The sequence below is a fragment of the Oratosquilla oratoria genome, chromosome 2, assembly GCF_046742065.1.
Source record: "Oratosquilla oratoria isolate Oo_2021 chromosome 2, ASM4674206v1, whole genome shotgun sequence".
Lineage (NCBI taxonomy): Eukaryota > Metazoa > Arthropoda > Malacostraca > Stomatopoda > Squillidae > Oratosquilla > Oratosquilla oratoria.
Window position 1 is genome coordinate 60,727,987 of NC_134778.1, and position 27,099 is coordinate 60,755,085.

Below are 27,099 nucleotides of genomic sequence, written 5' to 3' on the forward strand. Positions count from 1 at the left end.
CAAATTCAAAAACATCCTGTCACTTTGTCAACACTGCCTTTGTGTCACTCACAGAGATAGCCTCCTCCAGAGAAGCGATCTTTTCTACCGCATCCAAATGCTGCAGGAGTTAATCTGTTGTCAGCTCCTACTAAGTGTTCCTTAATGAGCTCGTTAATGTCCCCATCGTTAACCTCAAGGCCCGTGTACTTGTCAAAAGACACTATCTCTTCAACTACAGGTGTCTCAGACTCAAACCTCTTGAAGTTTCTTTCAGATATGTAGTCAGGATACAGCTTCCTCAATGAAGAATTCAATATTCTCCTCATTACACCCTGCCAGGTCATATTGATGATATCCAGGCAGTTAATAATGTTGCAGTATTCCTTCCAAAGATCACGAAGAGTTCGATTTCTATTTTCGGTGTCTTCAAAGCACCGACGAAACAGGTGTTTGGATACAATTATTTTAAATTGGAAATCGCCTGTTGATCCATGGGTTGCAAGATAGGAATGGTATTGGAAGAAAGGTACAGAATATTTATAAATTTGAATTCGTCGGGGATTCCTATTCAGCCTTCTTTGGTGAGAAGGAGAAATGTGAAGAGAAGGGAAAAAGAGGAGGAGGAAGAGGTGGGTGCATGGAAGGTCGGTCTGAACTGTTACACTGGCTATGTTGGACTAGGCAGATTTCATGTGGGGAAAGGAGGGATGTTTTGGATCACAGGAAATGGAGTCAGGGGTGTGAGAGAGGATGGGAAAGGCAGGAGGACCCAGGTTCTTTCGTGCTGCTGTGAGCACTTAATGAATCTGGTGTTTGATCTTTGACATGAGCACCTCTGAGTAAAAAATGTACCCGGTCGTACCCTGTGTCACCAGATGGGCACTGAGATTTACCGGCAGATTCCCTTTCAAAGGTTCTGTTGATAAAAGAGGCGATCAGGTCGACATGACCAGTGAGCTAGGAGAGGCAGGAGTCATACACCCCCCTTTTTTTTGGGGGGGGGGGTTGCGGGGCTAGTACCCGCCCGTACCTCAATCCTGCAGGTGTTCCGGATTAGTTCATATACACAGTTTATTGTCCACGCGATGCCACAGTTATCAGCGGCGGTACTCTGATCTCAGGAAAGGGAATGGATGGGTTACCCCTCAACCGCAGGAGGCGCCAGAGGGAAGATGTGCCCTAAAAAAAGTGAAGATTGCCTCGAAAGGGGAGACGGTGAGATGCCGCGCCGCCCCTGCCGCGGAGAGTGACGGGCTGAGTCCTTGGAGGCGAAGGATGGCCGTGGCTCTACACTCCAGCAAGTAGTGATGGAGGGGGCTGTTGCACCTCGGTCCCACAGAGTTTGCAGCGTTCGTGACTGTCTCTTCCCGCGCGCAGCACTTGCCACCCACAGTGATATCATAGGCGGATGCTATGGACGGTAGATTCCGCCTTTCTACCCGGAGGTAGGTGAACTGCTTTGTATCTAGAAACGAGGTAGTACCACAACGCTGATCTCGAAGTATGAAGTTTGCTGCTGTGGTTGGCCCTGGTTATTAATCTGGCCCGATCTTGATGGTAACGCTCTTGGTCCATGTGGTCGTGGGTGTCAAGGTTAGCGTGGTTGTGAAGTCATCTGTCGATCCTTCTTGGGATTTGATCTTTGAGCCCGTGGACCCATTAGGTTACAGACAGGCTCTTAATATGGGGTCTCGGCAGGAGAGTCTGCCCTTCTCTTTGCGGCCGGGGGTGGGTGGGGGGATGGGGGAAGGGTAGGATTGGGACTCGTAGGGAGGTGCTGGGTTTGGGTCCTAGGGATAGGGTGAGGGTTGGGAAGAAAGGGTAGGATTTGGGTGTTGGTTGGTCACGGTCGGGATGGGGGATCAGAGACGCCTAGTAGGCAGGTGACAGGGACGTGCCGGCAGATGGTTTACTTTATTGCAATTACCTAATTGCAGTACACTGGAAAGGAGCAACGCTCGCGGGTTCTCGTTTCCTACTTTCCAACACCAGGCCCAACAGTACTTGCCGCCTTCTGTCTCTCTGGGCAGAGAGGGAGCCCCTCTGACAACAAAAGTAACAGTTGAAGAATTTGGGAATAGGACAGGAACGGAGAGAGTGACCAGAGAACAGATCAGGTATTGCGTAATCTTAAATCATTTCATCCCCTTCACTTCTGAGGGAGGCACAGAGAGAAAACTAATCCAAAGTCCGACCTGGAGGATTTCATCCAAATCGTACTTACATTGAATGACCGAACAGGGGGGTAAACAAATATGGCAACTCTCTGGCTTCACGTATTTACCCGTGATTTCTCATCTTTGCCTGATTGCGTAGCATGATGTTCCAGTATTTTTATAAACATATATTGGTGTAAGTAATTTGGCTCTATACTTATCATATAATCATCTATAATTAATGCTACTATTTTTAGGATATTTTAGATAGATCAGGTAATAAGTTGTGTGATCCTCAGCATTATAGATGCTTTTAGAAGATTTCAGCTTTTTCATGCTCAGCCTTCCACACAGCTGAGAACGTCGTCTGTCTTGCGAAAATGTTGTCACTAAACCGTATTTATTCTGTTACAAAGGTACGTGAATTGCGATTTTATGGTATGAAAATGTTAAACAATAGAAAATGTATTAGAATCAACAATGAATAAGTGGGTAACACTTGTTCCCTTTAATTTATATAGCATTGTAATTCGGACAATACTAGTAAACTTAGTAATAACAGCCGGGTAAGGTTTGATTATGTTATGGATATTTCTGTAATTTTACAGACAGAGAAGATAACTTGTCAATTTTAGTTTTAGCTAAAATCAACAGTTGTGGATAGTGAGTAGTTTCGAATATACTCAAGGTCATTATCTTATCTGCTTGAAGCAATCTATTCTAGTCACAGGTGAAGCAATAAGTAGGAGCTGGCAATTGTAATGATGTAAGATGCACGAAAATTGATTTGATGTGTTTGTATAATTTCAGAATAGGTATTAATAAGGATGGCAGCCAAACTCAGGAGACAACTGAATAGTTTAGCTTAGTTGAGAATGATGCGATTGAATAAAGTGTATCTAAACCGTATCCAAAGGGGATAGTTGAAATTAAAGTTGCTTGTTGTCAGGTAGATTAAACACCTGAAGTCATAAAACTGGTGCTATTTAGTATTTCGTCATTGATAAACATAGCTTAGGAACAGCATCTTGTTCAGAAGAGAAGGTAAAGAAGAGATTTAAGGAAGGAAGAAGGATTGATAGTGAAAATTAGAAATGATGATGATCAGCATTATTTTTTATTGTATTTTTTTAAGTGAATATTGATCCCCAATTATAAAAGAACGCTGCCTCTCAAATTCATAAATGTCATGAAGGTTTCTAGATTATTTATTGCATAGAATTTATGCAATCAATATCCAATATGGGGTTTTTATAACTGGTACTATTTCAACAAATTTTAAGAGAAAAACAAATTGTCGGTAAAATTATGCAAACACAGATAATCATAATTATCATGAAATTTATGTTGTCTATAGCTTTTAACCTAATATAACCTAACTTAAGATAACCTAATATAAACATTCCATAGAAAAAATAGATCTTTCAGATTCAAAAAAGATGAAAATTGTGCTTGCATAATACTGGAATAGAACCAAAGTGTTACAAACACAGACCGATTTTGTGGGATAGGATACAAAGTATTTGATATAAAGGATTGAGTGGAAGTATCCGTATAAGGTATTGGAATAGAGGATAAAGTTATGCTTGTCAGAGGATCAAAAAGAACCACACCAAGAATGTAATGAAAATTATAATTAGTATTATCACCATAATTTAACCAATATGCTCTATTCAACTGCTATTGCAGATATTGTCAGAGAATCCACTGTAACCTTGCTTCATGTTTGAGTAGCATTCTTCATTCCATTCTATAATCTCTGGGAGGGATTAGATCTATAAAATAATATTTACCAGTGGGTCAAAATCGTAAGCTTTGTATTTTACCATTTATTTATTTTTATTTATTTATTTCATACAGTTTGGGCCAGGGGGGAATAAAATTGTTAAAAAAGTGACAATTTTTGGTGTAGTAAATAATGTCATGGCATCCCTTTGCTGATTGCATATTACAATTTTTTACTTATTCATTTTATTTTTCTTTATTTCCATATTCTCTGACATGGCACAATGTAGCTAAGAATTATTGACTATTTTGCCAACTAGCCATAATGACGTGGCATTTTTATATTTACAAATAACTTCTCATTTTTAGCCAGATATCTCAAAATTTCTCAGACCAAACATATTGCTCATATGATCCAATTGGATCTTGATTGGAAGCATGTTCATATGTTGCTAGGAACTAAGCAACATTAATTGCATGCTTAGTTGTTGTAGTAATATGTTGTGCAATTGCTTGTTCCTGATTCTGCTGACTTTGGTTTTTTTTTGTGCACCTGTGTTTTTAACATTTCTATGGGGAAGGTGAAGCAAATATCATCAAACTATTGCCTAAATATTTGCTCTAAAGGTGGGAAATAATAATAATGATAATAATTGATAATAGTAATTTTATTTGGCATTGAATCAATATACATGAAGTGCAGATAATTAAAAGAACATATAGTTCGAAATGATAATTACAAGTGCCGAGGATAACACAAAAGAGCATGTAAGCTTATTTCCATTGTGGAAACAAACTAAAGTAATTGCTCTCTGCACAAAAGTGAGAATTTGTTTCTTCACATGGCAGTGGCTGGAGTACCCAAGGTCATGTACATGTTGACTAACAGAACATGCAGGAACTTCACCAACCACACCAGTATTGCTTTCCTTAATACAAGGAAGTTTCTCTAAGTCTCCTTCAGCATGCCTAGAGGTCCTAGGAGGCTTATCAGATTACATTTTCGAGGTTGGTATGGCATCATGCCATCCATTCCACCACCTTGCTGCATATTGTCTCAACACGACCATTAACTTTAAGCTGATCAGCAATTTCCTTAGTTTGCTTCCTCACCTGTAGAACAGTAAAATGGACAATTGTTGTTGACAATAACTTTGCCCATAGTGAGGCCATAAACATGACAAGTGCACAAAAAATGAAAATAATGGTTGAGTTGGGGACAAGCACTTGTACAACCTGTCACTACAGCTGCCAAGCAAGACCTGAGTGTCAGTTAGTTGCTGTTGGTGAGAAGTGGAAGGATGCTGTGATGTCGTTTAGCCTACCCAAATTTATTATAAAATTCAAGCGCCCCCCAACAATGTAATTCATCGTTTGGACATACATAAGTTAGTTCCATCCTGGGCCCCCAAGCCCAGACTTTTGTCAAATGCGGTTTGTATGTATGTGTACAGTGAGTCCTCCATATATGGTAATTCTTTATCCAGTAAATTCACAGTTACAGTATTTGGTAATTACTACCCTCAATTCTATTTACGGTTAGAAAAATTCACAGATATGGTATCCGCTCGTGTTTTGGAGGTAAAATTAGATATTTTGAAGAGGAAAGAGCAGGGAGAAGGTATGTCTGCCATAAGTCGAAACTTGGGTTCGGTATACGGTAATTTCAGTTTGCGGTAAGGTTTTCAGGAATGCATATGTATTGTATAACGAGGACTCACTGTACCAGTCTAATGATATCTTACCCTCATCCAAAGAACTAGTTATCAAATTGTGTACTTTCTTCACCAATTGTTCTCTGCATTTTTCAGTGTCCAATTTGGTATCACATTGAGTCCTGAGACCTTGGTTCCAATGTTTCTAACAGTCTAAGTTCTTCTGTTCTCACTGTTATGTTATTCATGATATTTTAGGTTCTTTCCATTCTTTTCCCTCCTATTCTTCATACCCTTTGAATGACTGGAAGTTTTTATTAATTATTTTTTGCTTATGTTCTTGTGTCTTCATAACTCCTTCAAAGTTCCATTCATCTTCTCTTTGTATTCTTGTACAATCATCTATATTTTTTCTTTTATTCTCCTCCTTTAATATGTTATCCTTCTATTCTTCTAAATCCAATCCGAGTTGTTCTTTTGTAATTAACCACTTCAGTACGAGTCAAATTCTTGTGCACGGCATCGGCTGTCATATGTATGGTATGATTCATCACGCTACTCTCATTATAAAATATAAAGTCACTGATGTGTTGATTGTTCTCTTTTACTTAGAGTAATAATAAGCACAGAAAATGTGATCACACCAGTTCACAAAACCTGGGGGTAACTCGTGTACAAAAAAAAAAAAAAAAAAAAAAAAAAAAAAAAAATATATATATATATATATATATATATATATATATATATATATATAACCAAAACACCGGCACTGGCATCCTCGTGTACCCATTTATGCCTCATGCGTCATCAGGGCCCTCACAAGGGGGAGGGGGCGGGGGCATATGCCCCGGGGCGGCACATTTAGGGGGCGCGGCAAATCTAGTCTGGACATGCTGCCCTCAAGGCTGACAAAAGAATTATAATAAAAAAAGTTAAAGGAGCCCTGAATATTTTACTGCAGTATAAGAATTTTGCTTTAGAATCAACAGAATATGAAATATTTTTCACTTATCCCTTCTGCAATAGGGACGTTAAATACAATTTTTAAAAGCAGTTTAATTATTTTGCAAGCCAATAGCTAAAACAAGCTGTAAGGGTTGGTGGAGATGGGAAGTGGTGATGGGGAGGAGGGGTGCCATCACTGAGAACTTTGCCCCAGAGCGGCACTTAAGCATGTAAGGGTCTCTGCGACGTTGTCCCGAAATGGTCAATGATTTATTCAAATTATCTTTTAGTTATTCTTTTATTGTTCTTTGCTTACCCATGCATCTTTTTATCTATGTCATTTCTTCTTTTGTCTTTATCTCTTTTACTACCTTTTTAAGTGCTTCATGCATTGTTTGTATTTAGTCTTTCTTTGTTTAATATTCCCAATTCTAATAGTAACTTTCCAAATTTGTTGTCTTGGTCTTGACTGTCAGTGACCAAATTGGACTTTTTACTTTGTTGCTCTGTTGTAACAAAGTTCTCATATATCTTTTGTTATTTCCATATCATCTTTTTTCATTGTATTATCACCCATTTCTTTATTATTATCTCGTCTTTGTTTCTTTGTACTGAATTGATGAACTACCTATGGTTTGCAGGCTCCTTACAGTGGTATCTGCAGTGCCATCGGGAGTCTTTCAGTGACGCAGAGATGTCATGCACACCACGAAGCAGATTTAGTTGTGATTGGGTCAGGACCTGGAGGGTATGTTGCTGCCATCAAGGCTGCTCAGCTTGGAATGAAGGTAAGTTGGCTGAAATAGATATTATATTAATGTTTGTGTCATTTGACATTTTTGGAAATAGACTCATCTGCTGGGATTCGAACCCTTGCCTAGGCGGCTTGCGTCTTATAAGACAAAGACCTTAGCGTTGCGAGATAGCGTGATCGGTAAGGTCTTTGTCTTGTAAGACGCAAGCCGCCTAGGCAAGGGTTCGAATCCCAGCAGATGAGTCTATTTCCATATTATATTAACTTTATTTTACCTTTGTGATGCAGTAGTTGACCAGGTTTTGTTTTGATTAATGGCAGACAACTTTTTATTTTGGCAAGACCCCTTGCTGAAGATGTGAAGGCAGTTTTTGTTGACACTCACACACACACACACTCTCTCTCTCTCTCTCTCTCTCTCTCTCTCTCTCTCTCTCTCTCTCTCTCTCTCAAGGAGATAGATTGCATTGATGGAAGATATCTCCTGGTTTAAGATGGGAAGGCTTTAAAAGGTCATGGAAGTAAATTAAGAAAGACCACATGTCAAAAGGGTGTGAAGAAATACAGTTTTCCATATAGATTATAAATATATAGAATAGCGTAGAAGGTGATATAGTCCAAGCTCAAACAATACATGAGGTCAAATCTAAATAAGATTTGGTTTAACATCCCCCCCCCCCTATCAGGAGGCTAGGATGGTGCCCCTTATACAAAGGATTACAAAGGCAAAGCATGCCGACAGGAGACCTTTTGATCCATATCTAGGTCGGATGCAAAAAAAAAGAAAAAAAAATCATATTAATAATAAATTAAAACTATAACAATGTAAATAACAATTAAAATACATAAATAAATGCATTGGTATAGTTGAATAACAAACAAACAGGTAAATAGTAAATGATAATAAATTGACATATAACTAATAATAAATGAAAATCAGACAAATTATAACAAAACAAAAACAAATAATATAACATAAATTATAATAATTACAGCATCTTACTTAGGTATTTATCTAAATGATTCTTAAAGCTTCGAACTGAACTACATTGCACTACCTGTGCAGGAAGTTTATTCCATTCATTAACTACACGGTTGGCAAAGTTGTTTCTACCTACTTCCAAATTGAATCTATTTCCGGACAGTTTGAGACCATTGTTTCTTGTCTGATTCTCATTCAATGTGAAAATTTGGTCACTTTTGATGTTGTCAATTCCCTTTAAAATCTTAAAGACCTGTATCAAGTCACCTCTGAGTCTACGCTTTTTTAGGGAAAACAGATTTTCGTATGATTTATTTTTGATATTTGGAATCAGTTTTGTGGCTCGCCGTTGTACTTTTTCCAGTCTGTCAATGTCTTTAATGAGATTCGGTGACCATACGGAAACAGCATATTCCAAATGTGGACGAACTAACGATTTATATAGCTTGTTAATGAGTGATGGACTTTTGAAATCAAAAGATCACGCAATCAATCCCAGAATCTTATTTGCTTTCTCAGAGGCTGAAATACACTGCTTGGATGATTTGAGGTCGTTACTGATAATTACGCCGAGATCTTTTTCACTATCCACTTTTGTTAACGAATTTCCAAATAACTTGTAATCGTACTTGCTGTTATTTTTACCTATGTGCATTACCTTGCATTTACTTGTGTTAAATTTCATTAGCCACTTTTCAGACCATTGCTGTAATTTATCTAAATCTTCTTGAATATCTAATTGGTTTGAGTGATCATTTGCCACTCCGCACAGTTTTGTATCATCAGCAAATTTGGAAACAGTAGATTTTAGTCCATGGTCTATATCATTTATATATACTATGAATAGAAGTGGCCCAAGAACGGAACCCTGAGGAACTCCACTTGCAACACTTTTCCATCCAGAAGTTTTTCCATTTAAAACAACTCTCTGTTTTCGACCTTTCAACCAATTACTAGTCCAACCTAATAGGCTACCACTTATTCCATGCAAAGCTAATTTAGTAAGTAGTCTTTCGTGTGGGACGGTATCAAAAGCTTTTGCAAAGTCTAGATATATTAAATCTATATTGTTTCTTTTGTCATAATTCGAGACAACTGTGTTGTAGAATTCGAGTAAGTTAGTCACGCAAGAACGTTTCCGTCTGAAACCATGTTGGCTATCATTTATCAAACGGTTACTTTCTAAATGATATTCGATAGCATCTCTGATGATAGTTTCCATTATTTTTCCTACGATCGAAGTCAAACTAATAGGCCTATAGTTATTTGGTTTCTTTTTGTCACCTTTTTTGAATATGGGAGTAACGTTAGCTAGCTTCCATTCTCTTGGGACATCTCTGGATATGATGGATTTCTTGAAAATAATTTCTAATGGAACAACAATCTCATTTTTCATTTCCTTTAAGATTCTTGGATGCCAACCGTCAGGCCCTGGTGTTTTATTAACTTTGAGTTTGTCTATACACCTTTTAATTGTTTCTTTTGTTATATTTACCGTAGTGAGTAAGTTTACCCCAGACTTTTCACAGGTTTCAGTTTGGAATTCACTTTGAGGTGTTTCGTTTACGAATACGGAGCTAAAATAATTTTTAGTGGACTTTGTTATAGTGGACTTTGTAGCATGGAATTTAATGAACCATGTCCTTAGTTCAACTTTCCAAGCAGGGTTTGAATTGTCATCATCTTGACCTTTGCTGCAAATAACGATGCCCTAAACTGCTCGACCAATCTAAATAGGATAATTGGAAATCAAAGATATAGATTAAGTTGGAACTGTACATTACTTTGAGTCTAGGTATGTTAGAAAATACTACAATTAGGTAAACAAGCACACACACAAACAAACAAACATACTACCTCACACGTAACAATGTTCATACCCATAGACAGCCCAGTACTACTGGCAGCACTTGATATGATCACAGCATGTCCAAGGTGAAGGACCTCTGAACAGATGCTAAGGGCTAACCAACAACAACCCACCTCTCACTGCCCCTCCTGTTCCAGCTTGGAATCCACCACTTTGATATGATAATGTCCCCCAAGGATAGAAGCATTTGATATGGGTCATTAGATGTAGTAATCTCACTTCCTTATGTCCTTTCATATTTAGCTTTATACACATACCACCCATTCCCATGGTTTTCCCACATTTAAACTGTGTCGTTTCATCCTTTACTTTTTTACTAGATTGTGCCCACTCTATTCCCATTATACTTAACACTTCATCTCTTCCTAGCATTGAATTTTCATCTTACCTGTACTTTGTCCACATTCAACATTCTTTGAAATATACCTTTCCATAACATTAACTTCTAGATACTGGACAATTTTATATTTCAGAGGAATAAGAATTAAGAGCAACCTTAGCTTTTATTCATTCAGAAATACAAATTTGTCACCAAATTATTTCCATCAGACTGTATGTGTAGAGAAGAATCCAACATTTGGTGGCACCTGTCTCAATGTAGGCTGCATCCCATCCAAGGCACTTCTTAACAACTCTCACTATTATGAAATGGCCAAAGGCAAAGGCTTCAAGGAGAGGGGTATTGAGGTAAGAACATGTATATTGATATCAAAGTATAAGATTTGTTAGAATTAAAATGTATGATTTGTATGGCTATTTAATGGAGGATATTGAATTGCAAGGCTGCAGTATTTATAAGATATTGAAAATGGTCATTTTTATTACAGAAGAATAATAGATTTATAGTATAAACTGCAAACCGAATATTTACTCAGAAATGTGTAGTGTTTAAATGCCTAAATAGCTACATAGATAAGAAGTTTTTAGGTATAAGATGGTAAAACTCAAAGGTATGCAAGATGATGTGTTTTAGTATCCTCGCACTTTGAGTAATATTTCACTTGATGTTTCAAGCTTTTGCAAATTGATATCAAATATTCCCATATATGTCTTGCATGCAGGGATGGATTCTTTAATGCCCCTTGCTCATGCTGCTGTCATACTAATGCAAATAGAAGGTTGAATGAAAAGTAATTGTAGCCGCGGTGATGTATGTAGCAGACTTGGAATGTAAGAGAGGCAGAAAGAAATTGTCTTTGAGAAGAAGTGTTTGAGGAATATGGTAGTTTTCAAGAATGTAAAGTGAGAAATGTGGAAGTGAGACTAAGAATGGCTACAAGAAGAAAGTTCTTGGATAGGGTAAATGAAAGTTTTAAGGTGGTTTGGACATGTGGAGGGAATGAATGATGAAAGGCTAGTTAAAAAAAAAGTGTGGAAAGCAGAAGTTGGCAGACTGAGCTTGAAAGAATGAAATGTTCTTGAAATATGTAAATGGTATGATTTCTCCTCATCCATGAAGACCCAAGATGAGAGGGAAGGAAGGGTGGTGGATGAGGATGAAATGGGCAGGAGTGGAATTATGACTTTGGCTACCTTCCTGATAGGGGGAAAAATTCCTTGGTATATGTACGAGTACATATGATAGAAGATGCAACAAACTACATGAACATGTTTCCAGATGGTGTGAATTTTATGAGAAGAATAAAACATGAAGACTGCAAAAGTCACTTAATCAGGACCATATATGGACAAGGTGCAGGGATGACCCGTCATCCAGGAGGTGCTAAGATGAGAGGGAGGGTGGAGGGGTGTGGAGTGTATTCAGGGATGGAATGGGTGGGAATGATTTTATGCCTTTTCCTTTTTGGCTACCTCCCTTGTAAGGGGGAAAAAGCCTTGGTATGTGTATGTATGTATATATGTTTGGAGCCTGTCTATATCTACCTATATACCAAGGCCTTTTTCCCTTTTATAAGGAAGGTAGCCAGCCAAAGCTTGCACCCACTCCTATCCATAGTACTCCTACCCCTCATCATTTCCATCTCATCTTATCTGGCATACCAAACTTCCCTACTGTTCCATCTATTGGCTCATCCCCTACTCAAGAATTGAGATCTCCCAAAACCACCACATTCACATTCCTCCCAAAAGTCTTCAATCACTTGTTTAAATTTATCCAAAAAGTATTCTTTCCTCTTCACTTTTCTTGCTATCAGGTTCATATTCACTCACAAAAATCCATATTGTCCATCCCAGTTTCACCTTAACAACCCACATTAACCTGGAAGACACATCCCTCCAATGAGGGTTCTGTTTGGAGTTCTCCTCCCAGACCCCCTTATGTAGGATACCAAATCCCATCACTCTGTCCCACTTGTCACCTTTATGATTCACATGGAAATCACAGCATAAAGGAGTGACAGTCATATTACAAAATTAACATCATTGCTCTTTGAGTAGAGATTTTACTCTAACATAGACAAATGGTGTGTGGCTCTACTCTATAGGTTTACCTCAAAATAGCCCCCAAAGCATTGGCTACACAGTAGCATGCAGTCGCTTCTGCTTGATAACATGTACATACATATACCAAAGGCTTTTTCCCCCTTACATGGGGGATAGCCAAAAAGAAAAAGGCATAGAAATCACTCCCACCCATTTCATTTCCCATAATATGTAGTCACTATATTTTTGGGGCTAGAACTTTATAAGTTGAACTAGGTTAGAGTATCCTTTTGTTAGATTTATGGAGAGCTTACTTAAGGTCTCCGCAGTGTCCCTTATATTTTTTTATGATTCTTTGGATTTTAACATGTATTTTACATTGAACAGGTGGACAATGTTCGTCTCAACCTAGCCAACTTGATGCTTGCCAAGGATAAAGCCGTTTCAGCACTGACTGGAGGCATTGCACATCTCTTTAAGAACAACAAAATTACTCCACTCAAGGTACATATTTGTTTGTCATACTTATAATTGTTTTCTGCCTATCACAAATATTTGGTGGAAATTGTGGGACACTGAATTGTTACTGACATTTAATACATGCTACAGGGACCAATTACATGTACAATGTGCTCCAACAATATACTGGTATAAGTTACAATGATATAGCATCCATACTGTGTGTGTATGTGTATATGTATATATACAGTATTGCCCCCAGATTATGAATGCACTTGGGCTCCAAATGGGGAATAAAAAGGGTGGGGGGACTGAAATCAGGATTTATTTTTAGAATCTGAACACCTCACACATTGTTTGTATTTGTGCATATTTTCCCCAGCACCACAGCAGGGCTATCTATATGATTTTGAATCAGAACTTTTTGGAACTCAAATCAGTGTTCTGGAAAGTATTAAGTTTATATTCTGAGGCTTTGCTGTATGTATATATAATTTTTAGCTGTGATTTTACCTTTGCAGGTTGTATTCCAATAATCTTGCAGATATGGCTGATGAAAGATTAATGGGATGGTTTGGCACATGGGAAGACTGAGTGAAGAAAAATTACCAAAAAGAGCGTGGATAGCAGAGGAGGACAGAGTGAACTTGAGGGGACAACCAAATATGAGATGGATGGGGTGAAAGGGGCTTTAAGCAAGAGTGGAGTGTCTGTTGAGTAAAGAAGGGAGAAGGCAGGATAGGTGTGAGTGGAGAATGTTTGTGTATGGATGAAATTTTGATGCAGCCAGAAGGGATTTCTCCCCGTTTTCTCCATTTTCCACATGAGGACAAGGAGGGAGAATTGCTGTGTAAGTGAAGCAAGCCTGCTGTGGATTTACTGTCTTGCTGCATTACTTCTGACCTGAACAGTGGGCAGGAGACAAAGATGACCCTTCATCCAAAAGGAGCTTAGATAAGAGGGAAACAAAAAGTGGTAGAGGGGAGTGAGTGCTTGCATTAGGGCTACCTCCCATATAAGGATGAAGAAGGTCTTAGGACATAGATTAATTATATTCCACAAAGGTAGAATTATTGTTGAAATCTTAGAAATCTAATTTGCAATCACATTTTCAGGGTCATGGCAAGATTACTGGGAGCAACGAAGTTACGGTTCTGAAGGAGGATGACACCACAGACACAGTTACCACAAAGAACATTCTCATCGCCACTGGTTCAGAAGTCACTCCCTTCCCTGGAATCACCATTGATGAAGAGGTTATTGTCTCCTCCACAGGTGCCCTCAAACTTGCAAAGGTGCCAGAAAGGCTTATTGTCATTGGAGCTGGAGTTATTGGGCTGGAATTGGTAAGTTACACCGTGTGAGTTTGTGTGGATAATCACTAGTATATATATATATATATATATATATATATATATATATATATATATATCACTGTGATGCATGAAAGGGAATGGATGGAGAATGGGGGGTGAGGGAGTACCTGTGAAAAATAAATTAACGCAGCACAAAAGGATTTATGCCTTTACTTTTTAGGAATGTCCCCTTTGGGGCTATAGGTAGCAGGACTCCTAATCCCATCCTCGTCCCCCTTTTTATTTATTTTTTTCCCCGTCACCTTTTACGACTTGTGGAAAGACTTGGTGGTAGCATTCTTTTCCCCCACCACAGGGTAGGCAAAAAAAGGAAATGAATACTTGGAGAAATGGTACATGACAGTAACAAGGGGTTGGGGGACAGCATAACAGAGGGACAGTCATAGACAGATGCGGCCCGAGGGGATTTCTCCCTGTCTCCTCCTTTTCTGCATGAGGGGATGGAGAGGGGGGTTGCCGAATCAATGAAGCGGCATTGCTGTGGATGTGCTGTGTCTTGCGACACTGCTTCTAACCCAGGGCAGTGTACAGGATACAGGGATGACCCGTCATCCAGGAGGTGCCAAGATGAGAGGGAGGGTGGAGGGGAGTGGAATATGTATGGGATGGAATGGGTAGGAGTGGTTTCTATGTTTTTTTCTTTTTTGGCTACCCCCTGTGTAAGGGGGAAAAAGCCTTTGATATATGTGTATGTACAAAGGGATTTCTCCCCATCTTCTCCATTTCTGCATGAGGGGACGTGGAGAGGTGGGCCCCCAATTTATTGAAGTGGCCTTGCTGCGGATGTGCTGTGTCTTGCGACACTGCTTCTGACTTATTATCCATGAGGAGCTAAGATGAGAAGGAGGAAAAGGTAGCAGAAAGGAGTGGAATGGGTTGGAGTAGGTACATACCTTCGAGTTGGCTACTTCCCATATAAGGGAGAAAAAGCTCTTGGGATGTAGATATATATATATATATATATATATACATACATACATACATATACCAAGGCTTTTTCCCCCTTCCAAGGGAGGTAGCCAAAAAAGGAAAGGCATAAAAACACTCCCACCCATTTCATCCCCAAATACACTCCACACCCCTCCCACCCTTCTTCTCATCTGAGCACCTCCTGGATGACGGGTCATCCCTGCACCCCGCCCACCGCCCTGGGTCAGAAGCAGTGTCGCAAGACACAGTACATCCACAGCAAGGCCGCTTCATTTAATTGGCGACCCCCCCTCTCCGTCCCCCTTTGCATATAAGGAGAGGACGGGGAGAAATCCCTTCGGGCTGCGTCAAAATTTACTCACACATACTACCCCACCCCCACCCCCCCGCCCATTCCTCCTCATGCAGTCACAACATCATCCATATACAACCATTCTCCACTCACCTCTGTCTTCCGTCCTCTCCCTTCCTTCCTCAACAGACATTCCCCTCTTCCCCACAGCCCCCTTCACCCCATCCATCCCTCTCATCCTAGGTCGCTCCCTCATGTTCACTCCCTCCACATCTGCCTTCCATACCTCTTTTACTAGTCTTTCTTCACTCATTCTTTCCATGTGTCCAAACCATCCTAATATTCTTTCATCAACCCTCTCTCCCAAATCCTTTTTCACCCCTGTTCTCCTCCTCACCTCCTCATTTCTCACACTATCTAGCCTAGTAACCCCCACCATACTTCTCAGACACCTCATCTCAAACACATTCAAACTCCTTCTCTCTTCTTCTCTTATGTTCCACGTTTCTGCCCCATACAGTGCTGTTGGCACAATCACTCCTTCATACAGTCTCCTCTTCGCATCCATTCCCAAATGTCTATTTCTCATTACACTCTTTAAACCACCAAGGCATTTACTCGCTTCTCTCAATCTACATTCTACCTCCACCTTCACTCCACCTTTTCCTGCTACACTTGCACCCAAGTATCTAAAACTATCCACTTCCTCCAGTCGCTCTCCCTTAATGTTCACTTCCAGTCTACTGCCACTTTCACCCCTTGTACATCTCATCACCTTACTTTTACCCACATTTATCTTTAGCTTTCTTCTATCACATACTCTCCCAAACTCTGCCACCAGCTTCCTCAATCCCTCCTCTGACCCTGCCACAAGCGCAGTGTCGTCCGCAAACAACAGCTGGCTCACCTCCCACTTTTCTCCATTTTCTTTAACCATCTCCAATCCCTGACTCACTACCCTAGCATTCACCTCTCACACCACCCCATCCATGTATAAGTTGAACAGCCAGGGCGACATAACGCATCCTTGACGAAGTCCCACCTTTACTTCAAACCACTCACTCTCTCCATTTCCAATCCTAACACATGCTCTACTACTCACATAAAAACTCTTGACAGCTCCCAAAAGCTTTCCTCCTATCCCATAAGCCACACATCATTTTGTCTATGATAGAAGAAATTCTGTTCATAGAGAAATGATGACACTTTTATACTACGACTGTCCCTCCGTTATGCTGTCCCCCAACCCCTTGTTGCTGTCCTGTACCATTTCTCTGAGTATTCTCTTTCTGATTGGGGGAATTCCCTGTGGTGGGGGAAAAGAATACTGCCACCAAGTTTTCCCACTTGGATCGTAAGAGGCGAGAAGAAAGGGACGGGGAGAGGGACTAGGCATCCTTCTCCCTGTAGCCCCAAGGGGCAACTTCCTAAATCGAAAAGAAATATATATATATATGAATTGTAAATCCCACTTCTGGATTTTTTTTTTTTTTTTTTTTTTTTTTTTTTTTAATGTGGGATTTACATTTCATTTTACAAAAGTGTTAGAACATTTGTGTGTGTGTGTGTGTGTGTATATATATATATATATATACAGTATATATATATATATTATATACAGTGAGACTTCTCATTAACGGACATTAATTAGCTGTGTTTGTAGTGTTTTTGCTGTGTTTTCAGTGTTTTGGAGTGGTTTTTGGGTGGCATAGTGATTGCACGCACTAAACAACAGCACCAAAAACACCGAAACCACAGCGAAAACACCACAAACACAGCTAATAAACGTCTGTTAATGAGAGGTCTCAATGTATTTATATATACATACATATACCAAGGCTTTTTCCCCCTTACAAGGCAGGTAGCCAAAAAGGGAAAGGCATAAAAAACACTCCCACCCATTTCATCCCTAAATACACTCCACACCCCTCCCACCCTTCCTCTCATCTGAGCACCTCCTGGATGACGGGTCATCCCTGCACCCTGCCCACCGCCCTGGGTCAGAAGCAGTGTCGCAAGACACAGCACATCCACAGCGAGGCCGCTTCATTTAATCGGCGACCCCCCCTCTCCGTCCCCCTTTGCATATAAGGTGAGGACGGGGAGAAATCCCTTCGGGCTGCGTCAAAATTAACTCACACATACTACCCCACCCCCCACTTCCCCGCCCATTCCTCCTCATGCAGTCACAACATCATCCATATACAACCATTCTCCACTCACCTCTGTCTTCCGTCCTCTCCCTTCCTTCCTCAACAGACATTCCCCTCTTCCCCAAAGCCCCCTTCACCCCATCCATCCACCTCATCCTAGGACGTCCCCTCATGTTCACTCCCTCCACATCTGCCTTCCATACCTCTTTTACTAGTCTTTCTTCACTCATTCTTTCCATGTGTCCAAACCATCCAAACCAATGTATTTATATATACACAAATATGATAGAAGATTTGTGTGTGTATGTATATTTGACCTGCCATCCAGGAGGAGCCAAGATGAGGGAGGGAGCGGGGTGAATGGGTGTGGAGTATGTGGGGATGGAATGGGTGGGAGTGGATTTTATACTTTTGTTTTTTGGCTATCTCCTGTGTAAGGGGGAAAAAGCCTTTGGTATATGTATGCATGTATATATATATGTGTATATATATATATATATATATATATATATATATACAGGTATACGTCGTCTTTCGATGGCCGCGTCTTTCGATTGTTCGACTTTACGATGACGACGACGACGACGATTTGATAATTTTACCCCTTCCATACGGTGCCGCACACGTAGGCGTCATGAGGAGCAAGTGGATTCGCGACGCTGCCATATTTATATTTATTGTAGTCGCCCCTGTGTTTTTACATTCTCTCAAATGTGCCCTAAATCCCATTCTCTGTGGTTTTCAAAATTCGCGGGTGAAAGAGAGAACGATCGATATAAGCGGTGACTATATTTTATGATGCGAGTATTATTACGTCACGTCGTACGGCTGGCATTGGCTGCTGCCCGGGAGATTTAAGTCCGTACTGAAAATACATATTATAGTGTTTGAATATGGTAAAAAGGATAAAAATAATTAAATAAACTACTGTACATGTTTAATAGGCTATATTCAGTATCTCTGGTGGTTAATATACAGGCAGGCTAGGTACAGTGACCACGGAACAGTGATACACAAATTGGGGATCGACTTACGATGGAATCGTCTTACGATGGAATCGTCTTACGATGGCTCTATCGAAACCTAATGCCATCGTAAGTCGACGTTTACCTGTATATATAATTTCTGATCTGGTAATTGATCAGACCCATTTTCTTTACCCAGGGGTCAGTGTGGTCCAGACTCGGATCCAAGGTAACAGCTGTAGAATTCCTTGGATCAATTGGAGGAATTGGCATCGATAGCGAAATTTCCAAGAACTTTCAACGTATCTTAACCAAGCAAGGCCTCAAGTTTAAACTTAACACGAAGGTGATGGCTGCTGAGCGACAAGGAGACAAGGTGGTTGTGTCTGTGGAAGGTGTCAAGGATGGAAAGGTAGGTCTGCTTCTGTTTAGTGAAGCTTGTTTTTGGATATAGTTTTGTCATCAGAAGTGCACTTGGGAAGGTGTGCGAAAGAAGGAAGTTGAAGATAAATGCGGGTAAAAGTAAGGTGATGAAATGTACAAGGGGAAAGAGTGGCAGCAGGCTGGAAGTGAGTATAGGGAGAGAGACTAGAGAAAGTGGATAGTTTTAGATACTTGGGTGCAAATGTGGCAGGAAAGGGAGGAGTTGAGGTGGAGGTAGAATGTAGATTGAGAGAAGTGAGTAAATGCCTTGGTGGATTAAAAAGTGTAATGAGAAATAGGCATTTGGGAATGGATGCTAAAAGGAGATTGTATGAAGAAGTGATTGTGCTAACAGCACTGTATGGGACAGAAACATGGAACATAAGAGAGGAAGAGAAGAGGAGTTTGAATGTGTTTGCGATGAGGTGCCTGAGAAGTATGATAGGGGTTATTAGGCTGGATATAGTGAGAAATGAAGAGTTGAGGAGGAGAACTCTCAGATGGAGCAGTGACAGGTACCTGCTTGTATATGGAGGTCCTGCAAGATGGACAGTAGAGCTTCCTATTTTGTAAACATGTCAACCCTTTCACCTCCATCAGGAGTTGCAGTCTTAAGGGGCTGACACTCACTCTCCAGACTTGGTCCAGAATCTCTATCAACTTCAACATTATTTCATACACATTTTCACACATGGAGAACTGACAGCTGACAATTACTCCCCTTCTACTACTTTTTGCCGGTGACATAAAAGCAGTCCCACACCAGTGCAACACAGACAGTTCAAAGTTTTTTCCTGGAAAGATCTGTGCGAGGCCCTAGGGATTTGGTAATCATTGTGGGGTTGAGGTATATTACTCATTGAAATTTGAGACAGGTGTTATCATTAATCACTCGACTACCATTTCATCCACCATCCTGGGCCATGTACTTGTCCATTTTCATAAACACTTTTATCATAATTTTTCTCTTGGTACACATCTCTAGAATCTTCATTTCCAGATATTTTGTGCCTTCTCTATTCAATTTGGGTAACATTTTATTTTCTGTTTTAATGTATACATGTTGCCAGAATTCTATTCATATTTTCAGAAAGAGGACATGGAATGTGAGTCTTTATTAGTGTGTGTTGGTCGACGCCCATATACTGTCAATCTTGGGTTGGAGGAACAAGGTATTGAATGTGACAACAAGGGCCGTATCCCAGTGAATTCAAGATTCCAGTCTGTTGTACCCAAGTAAGATTATTTTGTTTATTTGTTTATTTATTTTTTCCCTGTGGTTACTATTCCGTAGTGCTATATAATAGTAGACATTACTGCCCCTTGTGGAATAGTCATAAATTCCTTTCACAGTTTTACCTTGATTTTAGTTTAATTTTATTATGGATGCTCGCTGGCTTGAGTGGGTTAGTGTTGCTATTTGTGGCGGAAATTGAAGTGATGGCTCCAAATATCCCAAATTATTCACTTTCTCCAGCCTCTCTCCTGTATGCAGTTACATATAAATACATATACCAAGGCTTTTTCCCCCTTACAAGGGAGGTAGCCAAAAAGGAAAAGGCATAAAATCATTCCCACCCATTCCATCCCTAAATACACTCCACACCCCTCCACCCTCCCTCTCATCTTAGCACCTCGTGGATGACAGGTCATCCCTGCACCTTGTCCACTGCCCTGGGTCAGAAACAGTGTCACAAGACACAGCACATCCACAGCAAAGCTGCTTCATTAAATCGCCGACCCCCCTCCGTCCCCCCATGCATAAAGGAAAAGACGGGGAGAAATCCCTTTGGGCTGCATCACAATTTGCTCACACCTACCCACCCCCCCACCCATTCCACCTCATGCATCACAACATCTTATGCAGTTAATATTGTATAATAACATGCTGTCAATACCCTTACTTGTTTGATATATATTTATACAAATATTTTTTTCAGTATATATGCAATTGGTGACTGTATCCATGGACCCATGTTAGCCCACAAGGCTGAAGATGAAGGCATTGTATGTGTAGAAGGAATTGCTGGTGGTCCTGTACACATTGATTACAATTGTGTTCCTTCAGTCATCTACACACATCCTGAAGTTGCATGGGTAGGCAAGACTGAGGAAGATCTAAAGGCAGAGGTTGGTTTATTACTGGTTTATTTTTGAGCTAATGCTTGAAAGGACAAAAGGGTAAAATGAGGTCAAATATTAAGGATATATTTTATATAATTTTCATTCAATTTACTAAATTATTTTTACAGGGTGTGGAATATAATGTTGGCAAATTCCCATTTGCTGCAAATTCAAGAGCTAAGACAAACAACGATACAGATGGTCTGGTTAAGGTACTTGGTGACAAACACACAGATAGACTTCTAGGAGCACACATTATTGGGCCTAGCGCTGGTGAACTGATTAATGAAGGTGCTTTAGCCATGGAATACGGAGCATCCTGCGAAGACGTTGCTCGTGTTTGTCATGCTCATCCCACTTGCTCAGAAGCCTTCAGGGAAGCAAACTTGGCTGCATATTCTGGAAAACCTATTAATTTCTAGCCTCCCTTCCCTTTCCCCTTTTTCCAGGAATTTATATTAAATCTGTTTATGGCCAAGGTCGTATTTGAATAAATTTTTTCAGGAAATGTAACATAGATGGTGTATGTGATGAGCACAATCTCTTTTCACAGCAGGTTAATTGGAATGAAGTGAATCTTACTGCAAACATTTAATTCCCAAGGTTACCATTTTAAGCTTGTATACCACACAGAAGACAAAACTCTTGTAGTCATTTCCATCTGTGTAGAGTTCTTGCCATTATCCTACAAGGTTTGGATGATGTTATCTTGGACTTGCAGTTGAAAAAGCATCTTACAAATAATGATGCTCACATGAGCAGGTTGTAAATAAATTGTGAAAATTTTATTTATATACTGCTCTATTAGATATAGCAGGACATCCTCTATAGAAACCAGCATCATGGTTGCTACTAAGGATATCTGCTGTGGCCTTGTACATATTTCTGTTGAGGGATACCTACATCCTGTACGGCGATTGTATGTATTTATCATTGTAAAAGATATGTTTTTATGATAAAAAAGAAATGAAATAAGATAATTAGTTTTTATAGCCTTGTTTAGGTTTCATATTTAGTGTAGTACATTTGACGCAGCCCGAAGGGATTTCTCCCCATCTTTTCTGCATGAGGGGACGGAGAGGGGGCGTCGCCGAATTTATGAAGCGGCCTTGCTGTGGATGTGCTGTGTTTTGCGACACTGCTTCTGACCCAGGGCAGTGGACAGGATGCAGGGATGACCCGTCATCCAGGAGGTGCCAAGATAAGAAGGAGGGTGGAGGGGAGTGGAATATATAGGAAATGGAATGGGTGGGAGTGATTTCTATGCCTTTTTCTTTTTGGCTACCCCCAATGTAGGGGGAAAAGCCTTTGGTATATGTGGTGGTGCAAGAGGTGAATGCAAGGGTAGTGGGTCAGGGATTGGAGATGGTTAAGGAAAATGGAGAAAAGTGGGAGGTGAGCCAGCTGTTGTTTGCGGACGACACTGCGCTTGTGCCAGGATCGGAGGAGGGATTGAGGAAGCTGGTGACAGAGTTTGGGAGAGTGTGTGATAGAAGAAAGCTGAAGATAAATGTGGGTAAAAGTAAGGTGATGAGATGTACAAGGGGTGAAAGTGGCAGTAATCTGGAAGTGAGCATTAAGGGAGAGCAACTGGAGGAAGTGGATAGTTTTAGATATTTGGGTGCAAATGTGGCAGGAAAGGGTGGAGTGAAGGTGGAGGTAGAATGTAGATTGAGAGAGGCGAGTAAATGCCTTGGTGGTTTAAAAAGTGTAATGAGGAATAGGAATCTGGGAATGGATGCTAAGAGGAGACTGTATGAAGGAGTGATTGTGCCAACAGCACTGTATGGAGCAGAAACATGGAACATGAGAGAGGAAGAGAGAAGGAACTTGAATGTGTTTGAGATGAAGTGTCTGAGAAGTATGATGGGGATTACTAGGCTAGATAGAGTGAGAAATGAGGAAGTGAGGAGGAGAACGGGTGGAAAGGGAGCTGGGAGATAGGGTGGATGAAAGAGTATTAGGATGGTTGGGACACATGGAAAGAATGGGTGAAGAAAGACTAGTAAAAGAGGTATGGAAGGCAGATGTGGAGGGAGTGAACATGAGGGGACGTCCTAGGATGAGATGGATGGATGGGGTGAAGGGAGCTTTGGGGAAGAGGGGAATGTCGGTTGAGGAAGGACGGGAGAGGACAGAAGACGGGTGAATGGAGAATGGTTGTATATGGAAAATGTTGTGATGCATGAGGTGGATTGGACGAGGGAATGGGGGTGAGGTAGTGTGTGTGTGAGCAAAAATTTTTGACGCAGCCCGAAGGGATTTCTCCCGTCCTCTCCTTTATATGGGGGGATGGAGAGGGAGGGTCGCCGATTTAATGAAGCGGCCTTGCTGTGGATGTGCTGTGTCCTGCGACACTGCTTCTGACCCAGGGCAGTGGACAGGGTGCAGGGATGGCCCGTCATCTAGGAGGTGCTAAGATGGGAGGAAGGGTGTGGAGTGTTTTCGGGGATGAAATGGGTGGGAATGTTTTTGTGCTTTGTCCTTTTTGGCTACCCCCCTGGTAAGGGGGGAAAAAGCCTTGGTATATGTATGTATGTACATATACCAAGGGCTTTTTCCCCCTTACAAGGGAGGTATACAAAGTCAAAGACACAAGTCCACTCCCACCCATTTCCCCACATGCTCCACTCCCATTCACCACCCCTCCCTCCCTCTTTTCTTGGCTCCTCCTTGATGATGGACATTCCTGCATCATGCCCACTGCCCTGGATCAGAAGCAATGCAGCAAGACAGCACTTCCACAGCAAGTACATTTCATTTAATTGGTGACCCCCTCCACTGCTGTTGGTACTTTTCCTTTCATTTTTTTTTTTCTCATGCAAAACTTTTTTATTTCTCTGTTGCATCATGTTTGAGAGATAAAATGAGTTTATTATCATGCTATGGTAAGTCTTGACACATTTTTGTGCATGTGGCTTTTAACTGTGTCCTGCTGCACTGCTTCTGACCAGGCATAGTGAGCAGGGATGACTCCTCATTCACAAGGAGGTAAGATAATAGGGAAATTATTGATAGATGGGATGGGTGGAGGTAGGTGTATCCTTTGGCCGGCTACCTCCCTTATAAAGTGGAAGAAGCCTTTTTGTATATAGATAGTCTTTTTAACCCCTTCTGTACCTGGTATCACTTTTCCTTCTTTCTGGCTTCCCTCAGGCCATTATTATTGTTGTTGTGGCATGTCTTTATTACTCTGTATGAGCAAGCAATTTTATGACACTTTACGAGCTCATCCATCACTAATTAGTAAAAGCAAGTGTTTTCAATTTTGTCATGTCACGTGATCAGAGGATATGCAGTTTAGTCTGTCGAGAGGAGCTAGCACAAAGGCATCAATATTTGAGCAAAAATGGGAGAAATGTATGACAAGCAGCTTTACTAAATTTGTGCTATCTTTGAAACCACACCCAAATCATTGTGTTTTTGAGAGGAGCTAGCAAAACCTAGTTTAAACTCTGGCTTCAAAGGAGAGGCACGACCAAATTTCTGATGCTATTGAATAAAATGCAACCTTTAACTTATCATAGATTTTATATCTATGCACCTAAGGTCATTAAGGAGGAGCCAGTATCAACACTGAAACTTTGGCTGGAAGTGGGTGAATTTAAATAACATATGAGCTGTTATTGATGATCAAAATCCAACCATTTGATGAAGGTTTTCACAAGGTTAATTAGGAAGAGGTATTGCCATCTTTTGAAAGCAACTTGAATTGCTGGGAGGAGCTTAGCAAAAGCCTGCCAAAACTTTGGCCAATAGTGACAGGAACTACCCAACTTATGGGACGCTATTGCTGAACAAAATCCAAAATATAGACAAATCATACTCGCATTGATGTTTGAATATATAATATAAATATCTAGTAAGTGCACCCAGTGTACTGTGGGAGGAGCTTGGCAAAAGCCTGCCAAATCTTTGGTCAATAGTGACCTATGGGATGTTATTGATAAACATAATCCAAATTTTGGAAAACTTATCCTTGCGCTATAAACATTAATGCCACCTATTGAGTGCACCCAGTGTATTGTGGAAGGAGCTTAGCAAAAGCCTGCCAATAGTGAGAGGAGCTACCCAACTTATGGGACACTATTGATAAACAAAATCCAAATTTTGTAAAACCCATCCTCGTGTTGGTGTTTAAATATAAACAATAATGCCACTATTGAGTGCACCCAGTATATTGTGGGAGGAGCTTAGCAAAAATCCAAATTTTGGAAACCTCATCCTCTCGTTAGTGTTTAAATGTAAGCAATAATGCCATCTATTGAGTGGACCCAGTGTCTTATAGGAGTTTAACAAAAGCCCGCCAAAACTTGGGACAATAGAGAAGCTAGCCGACTTACTGTGTTCACAAAATCTATTTTTTCTTTTTACTTTAAATCATCCTAGCGTTGGTCTTTAATGTGTGTACAGGAAAAGGTGGAGGTAGAATGTAGATTGAGAGAAGCGAGTAAATGCCTTGGTGGATTAAAGAGTGTAATGAGGAATAGACATTTGGGAATGGATACTAAGAGGAGACTGTATGAAGGAGTGATTGTGCCAACAGCACTGTATGGGGCAGAAACATGGAACATAAGAGAGGAAGAGAGAAGGAGTTTGAATGTATTTGAGATGAGGTGTCTGAGAAGTATGATAGGGGTTACTAGGCCAGATAGAGTGAGAAATGAGGAGGTGAGGAGGAGAACGGCGGTGGAAAGGGAGTTGGGAGATAGGGTTGATGAAAGAATATTAGGGTGGTTTGGACACATGGAAAGAATGAGTGAAGAAAGACTAGTAAAAGAGGTATGGAAGGCAGATGTGGAGGGAGTGAACATGAGGGGACGTCCTAGGATGAGGTGGATGGATGGGGTGAAGGGGGCTTTGGGGAAGAGGGGAATGTCTGTTGAGGAAGGATGGGAGAGGACAGAAGACAGGGGTGAATGGAGAATGGTTGTATATGAATGATGTTGTGATGCATGAGGTGGAATAGGTGGGTGGATAGGGGGGGTCGCCGATTTGATGGAGTGGCCTTGCTGTGGATGTGCTGTGTCTTGCGACACTGCTTCTGACCCAGGGCAGTGGACAAGGTGCAGGGATGACCCGTCATCCAGGAGGTGCTAAGATAAGAGGGAGGGTGGAGTGGTGTGGAGTGTATTCAGGGATGGAATGGGTGGGAATGATTTTATGCTTTTTCCTTTTTGGCTACCTCCCTTGTAAGGTGGAGGAAGCCTTGGTATATGTATGTATGTATGTACAGTCTCCACATCACAGTTTACTCATATTTTGTTCAACAGAAAACTGGGACCTAGTCATTTATTGGTAAAGTTTTCATTAAGGGAACCTGGGAGTTCTTATACGTGAATGTGTCATGAAAGTTGTTCAACTTCTCTGGTGAACTTATGTATAATTATCTTTTCCAATAGAGTATAATTCCTCACTAAACTGTTTCAGTCACATGTATATGTTATGTGTAGTGATTTTTTTCTTTATAATATTGTATAGTGAAGATGATATATTTGAACATGAAAGTGTACATATCAACCGCCTATTCAGGAAATGAAAGATTAGAATCTTGGTAACAATTTGTTAAGATTATATTTTATTTTCATATTTTTTCGTGATTTTTTCTATTTTGATTAGTGAAAAATGCTGTGAAAATATGTTAGGATAAATGAAACAAAAATGTTAAGTTACAGTTTCCTTTGTTATTTTTCTTAACAAATTAAAGTATGACTTTTTCCCTTCACAATGGGCCTGTGGTGATTGGTTTGACGACACCACCAACACCATCACCACTGGTTGATACTAGACAGTGCTACTAGTCGATACTAGTTTTCGTCATCGCATCGCGCGCTGGGCATGACACACCGCACGCTGGGCCCTTCTCGAGTAAAAACACTCTCGAGCCAGATGCTATCTTGCTGAATTTGCAATTTCTGTAATG

General features: G+C 40.5%; 1 protein-coding gene across 1 annotated transcript; it reads left to right on the forward strand.

Moving 5' to 3' along the window:
- Positions 1–2,403: 2,403 nt before the first annotated feature.
- On the forward strand, positions 2,404–22,156 carry LOC143039364 (dihydrolipoyl dehydrogenase, mitochondrial). Its single transcript, XM_076209264.1, has 9 exons — positions 2,404–2,554; positions 7,105–7,251; positions 10,619–10,756; positions 12,842–12,958; positions 14,029–14,259; positions 18,829–19,041; positions 20,143–20,288; positions 20,993–21,182; positions 21,305–22,156. Exons 1-9 carry the CDS (start codon positions 2,519–2,521, stop codon positions 21,596–21,598), a joined length of 1,512 nt encoding a protein of 503 aa, XP_076065379.1. The 5' UTR covers positions 2,404–2,518; the 3' UTR covers positions 21,599–22,156.
- Positions 22,157–27,099: the final 4,943 nt, after the last annotated feature.

What these genes read in the sequence shown, in the direction of transcription:
- LOC143039364 (XM_076209264.1), top strand. Translation starts at nt 2,519, where the DNA reads ATGTTGTCACTAAACCGTATTTATTCTGTTACAAAG. An exon ending in CTGCTCAGCTTGGAATGAAG is followed by an intron (nt 7,252 to 10,618) that starts GTAAGTTGGCTG and finishes TATTTCCATCAG; the next exon opens with ACTGTATGTGTAGAGAAGAA. An exon ending in AAGGTGTCAAGGATGGAAAG is followed by an intron (nt 19,042 to 20,142) that starts GTAGGTCTGCTT and finishes TCATATTTTCAG; the next exon opens with AAAGAGGACATGGAATGTGA.